At 51.5% G+C, this 8,497-nt stretch overlaps 5 protein-coding genes across 8 annotated transcripts in view; 2 read left to right on the top strand and 3 right to left on the bottom strand.

Moving 5' to 3' along the window:
• Positions 1 to 1,320, top strand: part of PPTG_08189 (hypothetical protein) — a 1,907-nt gene extending 587 nt beyond the window's left edge. Inside the window, exon 1 of the mRNA XM_008903123.1 lies at positions 1 to 1,320. This exon is cut by the window's left edge and continues 587 nt beyond it. Within this exon, the coding sequence (XP_008901371.1) occupies positions 44 to 808 (765 nt within the window). The 5' untranslated portion in view covers positions 1 to 43 and the 3' untranslated portion in view covers positions 809 to 1,320.
• PPTG_08188 (phosphoribosylaminoimidazolecarboxamide formyltransferase/IMP cyclohydrolase) lies at positions 1,018 to 2,868 on the bottom strand (the record flags this gene model as incomplete). Its single annotated transcript, XM_008903122.1, has 1 exon — positions 1,018 to 2,868. One exon carries the CDS (start codon positions 2,866 to 2,868, stop codon positions 1,018 to 1,020), a length of 1,851 nt encoding a protein of 616 aa, XP_008901370.1.
• Positions 2,869 to 3,248: 380 nt separating this feature from the next.
• On the bottom strand, positions 3,249 to 5,420 carry PPTG_08187 (hypothetical protein; the record flags this gene model as incomplete). The annotated part of the gene is made up of 1 exon (XM_008903121.1): positions 3,249 to 5,420. One exon carries the CDS (start codon positions 5,418 to 5,420, stop codon positions 3,249 to 3,251), a length of 2,172 nt encoding a protein of 723 aa, XP_008901369.1.
• Positions 5,421 to 5,484: 64 nt separating this feature from the next.
• Positions 5,485 to 6,639, top strand: PPTG_08186 (hypothetical protein). The gene is made up of 5 exons (XM_008903120.1): positions 5,485 to 5,665; positions 5,730 to 5,887; positions 5,950 to 6,051; positions 6,116 to 6,232; positions 6,294 to 6,639. Exons 1-5 carry the CDS (start codon positions 5,524 to 5,526, stop codon positions 6,372 to 6,374), a joined length of 600 nt encoding a protein of 199 aa, XP_008901368.1. The 5' UTR covers positions 5,485 to 5,523; the 3' UTR covers positions 6,375 to 6,639.
• PPTG_08185 (hypothetical protein) lies at positions 6,405 to 8,249 on the bottom strand. Of its 4 annotated transcripts, none has more exons than XM_008903116.1 (5): positions 7,563 to 8,249; positions 7,375 to 7,498; positions 7,061 to 7,301; positions 6,878 to 6,992; positions 6,405 to 6,822 (listed from the first exon to the last, which is right to left on the bottom strand). In XM_008903116.1, exons 1-5 carry the CDS (start codon positions 7,932 to 7,934, stop codon positions 6,655 to 6,657), a joined length of 1,020 nt encoding a protein of 339 aa, XP_008901364.1. In that variant the 5' UTR covers positions 7,935 to 8,249; the 3' UTR covers positions 6,405 to 6,654. The 4 variants fall into 4 exon arrangements, with proteins under 4 accessions (XP_008901364.1, XP_008901365.1, XP_008901367.1 ...); XM_008903117.1 differs by having other exon boundaries at positions 6,405 to 6,807; XM_008903119.1 differs by having other exon boundaries at positions 6,405 to 6,807; positions 6,878 to 7,301.
• Between the last annotated feature and the right edge of the window lie 248 nt (positions 8,250 to 8,497).

The following is an 8,497-nucleotide window of genomic DNA, read 5'->3' as shown; positions in this document are numbered from 1 at the left end:
CTTTGCCAATGTCAAAGCTACATTCTACGACCGATTTGTGATCATGCACTTCTTGGGATGGATCGTGGGCTCCATTATGGTACGCAGCAGGATGATCTCGTGGATACTGAGCATCATGTTCGAACTGTACGAGATCACGTTCAGCCATTGGCTGGCCAACTTTAACGAGTGTTGGTGGGATCATCTCTTCTTCGACATCTTCACTTGCAATGCCGCTGGTATTTACTTGGGCATGAAGATCTGTCGGTACTTCGAGATGCGTCGCTTCAACTGGGTTGGTATCCGTAAAATCCCGAACTTAACGGGTAAAGCCAAGCGTGCGTTGGCACAGTTCACGCCGGCGTATTGGATGGCGTACGACTGGAAGATCTTCCGATCGGCTGAGCGATTCTGGCGAGTTATGTCAATGGTTACGATCCTATCGATCATGATGCTTAACTCGTTCTTCCTCAAGACGGTACTGTGGGTACCTGCCAGCAGTAACGTGAACATCTATCGTCTTGCAGTCTGGTACTCTGCTGGCAGCTACGCAGTGGCGGAATACTACATTTTCTGCTCGTTTACGATGAACTACGAAGGCAAGAAAATGCCCGTGATGAAGCTTGGACCACGTGCTTGGCTGGGCATCGCTGTAGTCGTCACGGAGGTGCTGGTGATCATCAAGCATGGGCAAGGCATGTTCACGACGCCCTTCCCGCTCTACGTTAAACTCATCTGGGCAGCGATCTTCGCTGTGCTAGTGTTTGGCTCCACGATCTACTTCAAGTGCATCAACAAACCACTGGACCAGGACAAGAAGAGGCAGTAGCAACAAGGTACTTAGATAGGTAGAAGAGATAGACACAAGTACTTGGGAAAGCAAACATGCAGTCCATTATAAGTATAACACGTGATTACATGCTAGCAACACTGGAATCTGCTGCCTACACGAGAGAGACTGTGAGTATACAAGGTACGCCCAATTGGGGGCACCATGTTACTACAACGTCTTGTCATCGCTCTCTGTACCTTTCACACTTAGTGGTGGAAGAGACGGAGGTTGGAGAAGGCCATGGTGATGCCGAACTCCTCGCAGGCGGACTTGACGTCAGCGTCGCGGGTGCTGCCACCAGGCTGCGTGATGAACTTGACACCCAGCTTGGTGGCGTGGTCAATGGAGTCACGGAACGGGAAGAAGGCGTCCGACGCCAGACTCACGTCCGTCAGGTTCTTGAGGAACTCATCCTTCTCCGCAGCCGTGAGCGGCTCCGGGACCGTCTCGAACAGCGCGTTGAACGTCTCGAGCTCAGCAGGAGCCATGTCGCCTTCAATGTAACGCACACGAGCGTTCACGCGCTCCTGGCGCTTGACAGTGCTCTTGAAGGCAAGACCCTGCACCTTGGGGTGTTGACGCAGGTGCCAGATAGCCACCTTACGGCCAGCAAGCTTGACGCAGTCCACACGGGACTGCTGGCCAGCACCCACACCGATCATCTGGCCGTCCTTAGCATAGCCAACCGAGTTGGACTGCGTGTACTTGAGCGTAATAGCAGCAAGAGCCAAGTCGCGCTTCTTGGCGTCCGTCAGAGGACCAGCACCAGTGGTCTGCACGTCCGCCAGGTGCTTCTCAGCCGAGAAAATGACATCGTTGCGCTTCTGAGCGAACGTGATGCCAGCAACCTCACGGTACTCAATGTCCGGCAGCACAAAGTTCGGGTCGGCCTCAAGCACGATGAACTTGCCGCCCTTCTTGGCCTTAAGGATCTCAAAGGCCGCCGGCTCGTAGCCAGGGGCGATGATACCGTCGCTCACCTCACGCTTGAGGATCTTAGCGGTGGCCTCATCCACCACGTCACTGACAGCGACGAAGTCACCGAACGAAGACAGAGGATCAGCGTTACGAGCACGCAGGTAGGCTAGTGACAGCGGGGTAAGCGTCACGTTGCCGACCTCGTAAGCAGCGTGGAGACCCTGCTCGAGGTCCACAGCCACAGCGGCACCGGCAGGGCTCACGTGCTTGAACGAGGCGGCAGCGGGAAGACCAAGCGACAGACGCAGCTCACGCACAAGCTGGTAGGCGTTGGCAGCGTCCAGCAAGTTAATGTAGCCCGGGGTGCCATTGAGTACCGTGAAGGGCAGCTTACTACCCACACGGCTGAGGATAGCAGCCGGGTTCTGGTGCGGGTTGCAACCGTACTTAAGAGGGAACTCGTTCTTATACACGCGAGTGACGGTAGGAGCCGAAGTGCCGAGCTGGCCATTTAGCCACGACGAGATGGCCGAGTCGTACGACGCCGCCAGGGAGAAGGCGGCGGCGGCGCAGCTGCGACGGAACTCGATGGAGGTGCTGAACGAGTCCTTGTTGGTCTCGAGCTCCTGGATCAGCGTCGGGTACTGCGACGGACTGGAGCAGATGACCACAGCCTTGTGGTTCTTGGCCGACGAGCGCAGCATGGACGGACCACCGATATCGATGTTCTCAATGCACGTGTCGAAGTCACCGCCATTGGCCACGGCCGCCTCGAAGGCGTACAAGTTAAGCACAACCAGGTCGATGTTCTGGATGCCGTTGGCAGCCATGTCCGCCTCGTGCTGGGCATTGCCACGCACGCCCAGCAGACCACCGTGGATCTTAGGGTGCAGCGTCTTGACGCGGCCGTCCATGATCTCGGGCGAGCCCGTGTAGGCAGATACATCCACGACGGGCAGCTGAGCATCACGCAGAGCCTTGGCAGTGCCACCTGTGGAGAGCAGCTCCACACCGTGCTGCGACAGGTAAGTGGCCAGCTCCACGACGCCAGTCTTGTCCGACACGGACAGCAGCGCGCGCTTGATAGGCACCAGCGAGGCCTGCGAACCCGTGGACACGGCGTGCAAGATGTGGCTCATGGTGACGAGAGTTCGGATGACGCTTGGGGTCTTGAACCGGATGCGGAATGGGTCAGTTGTAGGTGTTCGTGCACCACTGCTTTAAATGGCGTGTTCAGCTTGCTCTAATTGGCTACAATCGGTAGATCTCATTGGAAAATGATTGGATATAAGGCCTTTTAGCCAATGAGATACACTGAACGACGTATGTGCATTTTTGGGATTCGGGTGGCCCACATGGAAGTTGAAGTGGCGAGAGCTTGACACTGAAAAGGAAGGTATCGTGCAGCCTAGTGTTCCCCACGTCGATTCACCTAGCAGATTACTTAAAAGAATTGGTCGTGCTAAAGAGCTCCCAAAATCACAGCATCGTTGGATCGTGGGGATTGTCATAATCCTTGCTAAATATTCGCGATCTCGAGCGGCTCTGCCGATGGCGAAGCGATTACGACCTGAGATTCGTCAGCGACCGTAGTGTCTCCACTTGATTCCAGCGTACTATCCGGACCTGACGGGGCCATTGATGTGAATGCGTAGATTTGCGCTCTCCCGAATGGACCACGGTGTCTAGAACGATCTCCACTCACTGAAAAGTATCGCTTTATCCATGCTGTCTGCAATATTTGTGCAGTATTACCGTCAACTGGCGCGCGTATTCCTCTATCAAAGCTCCACTCATCGTCAAGTCGAAACGAATGTAATACAGCTCCACCCACGACGCTCTTATCGTCAGCATCACCACCATTAAAAATCGCTGCTTGTCCGTAATTCTCCCGGGGTTCCTCGACATCTTGGATTCGGAAAGCATGAAAAATGACTCGACGAAATCGAACGTCACTAGCTGTAGCTAGAGGTGGAAGCAGAGAAGCTACAGCGCTGTCGATTGCTGCTGCGTCTGCTTCGCTACAGCTTTCAATCCGCACTTCAGCATCGGTACCAAGAGCTCGAAACAGTCGTTTTAGGTCGCCTACGTAAGGTGCACCGACCAATAGTTTCTGCTGCAATTGCTTGGAACTCCCACTTTCATCTTCTACCATGACTAAGCGGGCCTCTTCGCACTCGGATGACGACAACCGTCGAGAACATACCAAATCTGTCACGCGCAGCTCACCTCCAACCTTGAGGAGACTATAAGCCAGTGCCAATATTGCATTCTTGCTGGCAGGAAACTCCAATGATTGGACCGAGCAGTTGCAAATAACTAGATCAAACTGGCCCTGAAGATTCTTAAGCTCATTGCTCTCTGCAGACGAAGACCGAGGCAAACCGCTGTATTCACCCATGATGAACTTCAGATTGACTGCTGGTAGCCCTAGTGTGTGAAGGCAAAAACTCTCAGCAATTCGTTCTGCTGCGTAGATATTAGAAGCGCTCGCTTCAACGCAAACCACAGATCCACTAGCACCGACTGCCTTGGCGAGGAGGAAAGCTTCCACAATACTTCCAAAACCCACGACAGCCACTCTTAATCCACTGATACCGCCTATTAAATCGTCGTATCTTTGACACGAACAGGACAGTTCGCGAACACTCTGAGGTAGCTGCTCCAGTAATGCAACAGTAGATGATCGGTTAGTCTGCTCACCCTGATACCATTGGGAAGAACACAGCGCCGCTCTCGTTTGAGCCACCAGGTTTCCAGAACCACTTGTCAACTCCAAATTGTCGCCGTGCTGAATTGACGATGGCAGGAGACTCTCGTTGTCAATTACACCAGAGTCTGCAGTGTGTGGGTGAGGCACTGATTGTTCAATCGACTCTTGTGCTTGCGATAGACTAGAAGACATAAGTCCTGTATTCCATGTGCCTATCGAGATTGCCTCAGCACTGCCAACTTGTTGGTGTAGCGGTATCGTGCATTTGTTTGTCTCTACCGCAGGTTTGCGGAGCCGAATACAGTGTCGATGCTTGAATCGCGCCAACCATCCGACCGAGAGGACAAGCATCTCATCCGACACACCGTGCACCTGTTTGAGTCGTTGTGCTTCTTCCAATATCAGCGCCTCCGTCAATGGTCGTCTTCGATTTCCAGCATCTTCAATCGACTGGGTACCTTTATCCTCACTTACACTCGCCGTATTTCCATCGCTAGCAATCTCTGCTGACTGGGATTGCTCTGTAACACCTGTAGTATCATTATTGCTGTCATCCTCGCCGATATGAGCGGTGATGAACTTGACCAGATCCCCCTCGAACGCTGGGAATAGTGGTCGTCGACGTCGCTTCATATTGGGGTTCCTGGGCGCCTCGCCGCCCTCGTGTCTGCCTCGCAGTAGCTTCCAGTCCATGGATATTATCTTGGACAGTGTCGATCGGCCGCAGGACCAGCCATACTGGGCCGCAACCTCCCGTCGCAGAACCTCCTGTGATGGCACTAGCTCCCCTCGAGCCTTACAGTCCGTCACCTTCTGCTCACAGAAGCTCTTGACGATGGCCTTCTCGCGCAGTGTCAGTGCCGTCCGCGACACTTTCTTGCGCTTGGTACCTGGTTGTGGTGAAGCCAAAGCGTCTGCATCACTGCTGGGGGCTGTAAGAGGGTCATCCTGGAAGTCCTTGGTCGTCGTGTCCTCCATGTTGGTTTACTGGTGTTCTTGTAGAGAGAGGATAGAGAGTGATTGGATGAAAAACAGATTTTCATCCAATTAGAACTAGTTGTGATATTTTGCGAGCGTAACCATGATGGCGACACTGTCGTCGACGTCTGTGGTGCTGGCAGGCGATCCCGCACTCGTCAAGGCCGTGGAGGAGGAAGATGGAGACTACGAGGAACTTATCCCACCTGAGAACTTTGCCATGATCGAGAAGGGGCTCTACAGAAGTACGTGGATTGATATGTTATAGAGAAACTTGAGGAAGTATTGCTGAAAAGGTATCCGATACAGGTGGATTCCCTAAAAAGAAGAACTTTGCCTTTTTGAAGAAGTCGCTCCAGCTCAAGTCCATCTTAACGCTGGTGCTGGAGGACTATCCGCTGGCTAACACGGAGTTCAACAAGATGCACGGCATCAAGCTACTGCAGTTTGGCGTTCCAGGAAACAAGGTCGGCCAAAACGTTATATCGTTGAAATGATATAAAATTATGACAGTTTTATGATTAAATAGGAGCCTTTTGTGGACATTCCGGAGGACGGCATTGTGGCAGCGCTGAAGGCTGTGCTGGACAAGCGCAACCATCCCATGCTCATTCATTGCAATAAGGGCAAGGTATGCACGAAGTATTCAGAGTTTGGTAAACAGTTGCAGAAATTAACAGAATTGCTGTTCGTAGCATCGCACCGGTTGCTTGGTCGGTTCGCTGCGCAAGGTGCAGCGCTGGGCGTTCAGTTCTATCTTTGATGAATACATTCGCTTCTCGGCCCCAAAGCCTCGAATGATGGATCAACAGGTAACTTGAGGTTCCCTAACGAAACCATTTTTTGTATCTAACAAAGCTTTTTGCTGGATAGTTTATCGAGTTATTTAAAACCGAACGGGTTACAGAGGAGGAGAGCCTGGCAGAGCACCTACCTAACTGGCCTGGTTTGTAGCACATTGCGGACGACTACATGCAGCTTGACCACGACATCCATGTACCATTAGGTGTATTATGTAGTGAATTACAGCGTGCTGCTTTGCTTTCGAATGTGTGCTTATGTACTGCATGTAGTATCAATATCCTTTAGACAGTAGTGCGACCTCAGCATGACTTTGTAAATCAGTATCAGGAGGTTCCACTACTAACGTTTAAGCTGTCGTCGCGTATGGGCTTTTACAAGAAGCTAGCGGACGCATTGAATGCAACACCATTCGAGTATGTAATCGTTTGACTTATATTGCAGAGCTGTTTGCCGACGGACAAATGCCTCGGATTTTGCATTCACTGCATTTTGGACCTCGAGGAAGACAAATGGTCTGTCCGAAACCAACCAGCAGCGGGTTGATGGGCCCCCAGTGTTCCTTTGGTAGCCAGTCCTCAAGCTCCTGTGTTTCAATTACCTTATTAGAATAATACAGGTACGTCCATGATCGATCGAGCAATTTAAATCCGTACCGCTCGAGTCTTCTCCGGATTCTGCGATTTGGGGTTGTTCTTGTTCCAAGTCTTGACCCATTTAAGGCGATTTGAGATGCGATGCACATGTGTATCCACACAAATTCCAACAGTACTGCAAGCAAAGCAGCACCACGGTTAGTATCAACACCACCAAAGCGTGACTAGAGTACGTTAACGCACTTCTGCCATGCGCTATTCATCACAAGCGTCGCCATCTTTGGACCGACTCCGGGTAGCGCAATTAGCCCTTCGTACGTGTTCGGAATATCAACGACTTCCTTGCCTTCCGCCTCAGCCTGCTTGGTCAAGATCGATGCTGTCTGCTTAATGTACTTGGCCTTGTGGTTGAAGAAACCCACGGGTCGGATCAGCTGTGCGAGTTCCTGTAGCTCGATCTCAAGCATCGACTCCACTGTCAACCCTACACAAAGCACATGGCAATCAGCAGGTAGCACCGCTTCCAGCGTTAAAGTGAATGCCAATAAGTGCTGCACCATGTTTAATAAGGCGACCCATTGCTGCGGCGTTGACTGGGTCTTTAGTCTGGCTGCTCATCATGGCAGCGATGAGCACGTGGAAGCGACATACATGAGGTGGAAAGCTCTCGTCGAAGAACACCTGCAGTCATCATATATCATGCCTGGGAGACTTTTATTACAGCTCAGAGTGTCCACGAACGCACCTCACACCCGTATTTGTCCACCTCAGCATCCTTCTTCGCGCGCATCTGCTGGATTCCATGCAGAATTTCCTTCCAGCCATTGGGCTCCTTACGAGGAACTCGCTCCTTCTTGATCTTGGCTTTCTTTGCTTTCTTCTTGGGGGTCAGTGGGGTTTCATCCTTCTTCTCGCGTTTCATGCCCAACGCTTCGTCCTCGCAACGTGCTTGTCGCTGTGGAGATGGCAGACATGCCGCCTCGATCTTCACGACGACCTTCTGCACTAATATGTCATCTCCTTCTACAGGTCCACTGCTGCGTAGACGCATGACTCCTAGTCTAGTGACGGCAGCCTTGGGTAGAGGAGACGACCACCCGAAAATTCGTCTCAGCATCAATTGAAATAGAGATTCAGTCTATCCAATCGGCAGTCACACCTCTGTAAGCCATTCCTGTCTAAAGGTATTCCTGTCTGTGAATATACCTAAAAAAATGGATCCGAGTATATGGAGAGTAGTAAGGAGGAGAACCCTGAGCTAGAAGCAATTAAAGAGCAATGTGGATTGGTAAGCTTCTCGTTCGTGCCGGTGCGACTGGAGTATCGGGTAGATCGGTGAGTGGATTGCGAGAAATGCAGAACATGCTCTGTGAACTGGAAGAAAACAAGGCCACAAGGACCAAAAGTCTTTGCTGGATTTCTTCGGATGTTCTGTGCAGTTATGTTATTCCCATAACTAAGCACCTCATAATAGAAATACTTGAAATGTCCTCCATTTTTTACAACTGAGGGGTGAGAGGATTAAAATCTTGGGTTTGTAAGTGAATGGTCACCAGAAACTGCTAATTAATTGCTGTTGAGGGAGTATTCCAAATCTAGGGATTACTACCGAGGGGATCGTCTGTAGCAATATTTTAGAGAACGTTTTAGGGAGTCCTTTAGGGATTACGGTAAATGGAC

This window comes from Phytophthora parasitica, assembly GCF_000247585.1.
Source record: "Phytophthora parasitica INRA-310 unplaced genomic scaffold supercont2.15, whole genome shotgun sequence".
Taxonomy (NCBI): Eukaryota; Oomycota; class Peronosporomycetes; order Peronosporales; family Peronosporaceae; genus Phytophthora; species Phytophthora nicotianae.
Note: the sequence above shows the minus strand (reverse complement) of the source record. Positions and strands in the feature narration are given on the sequence as shown.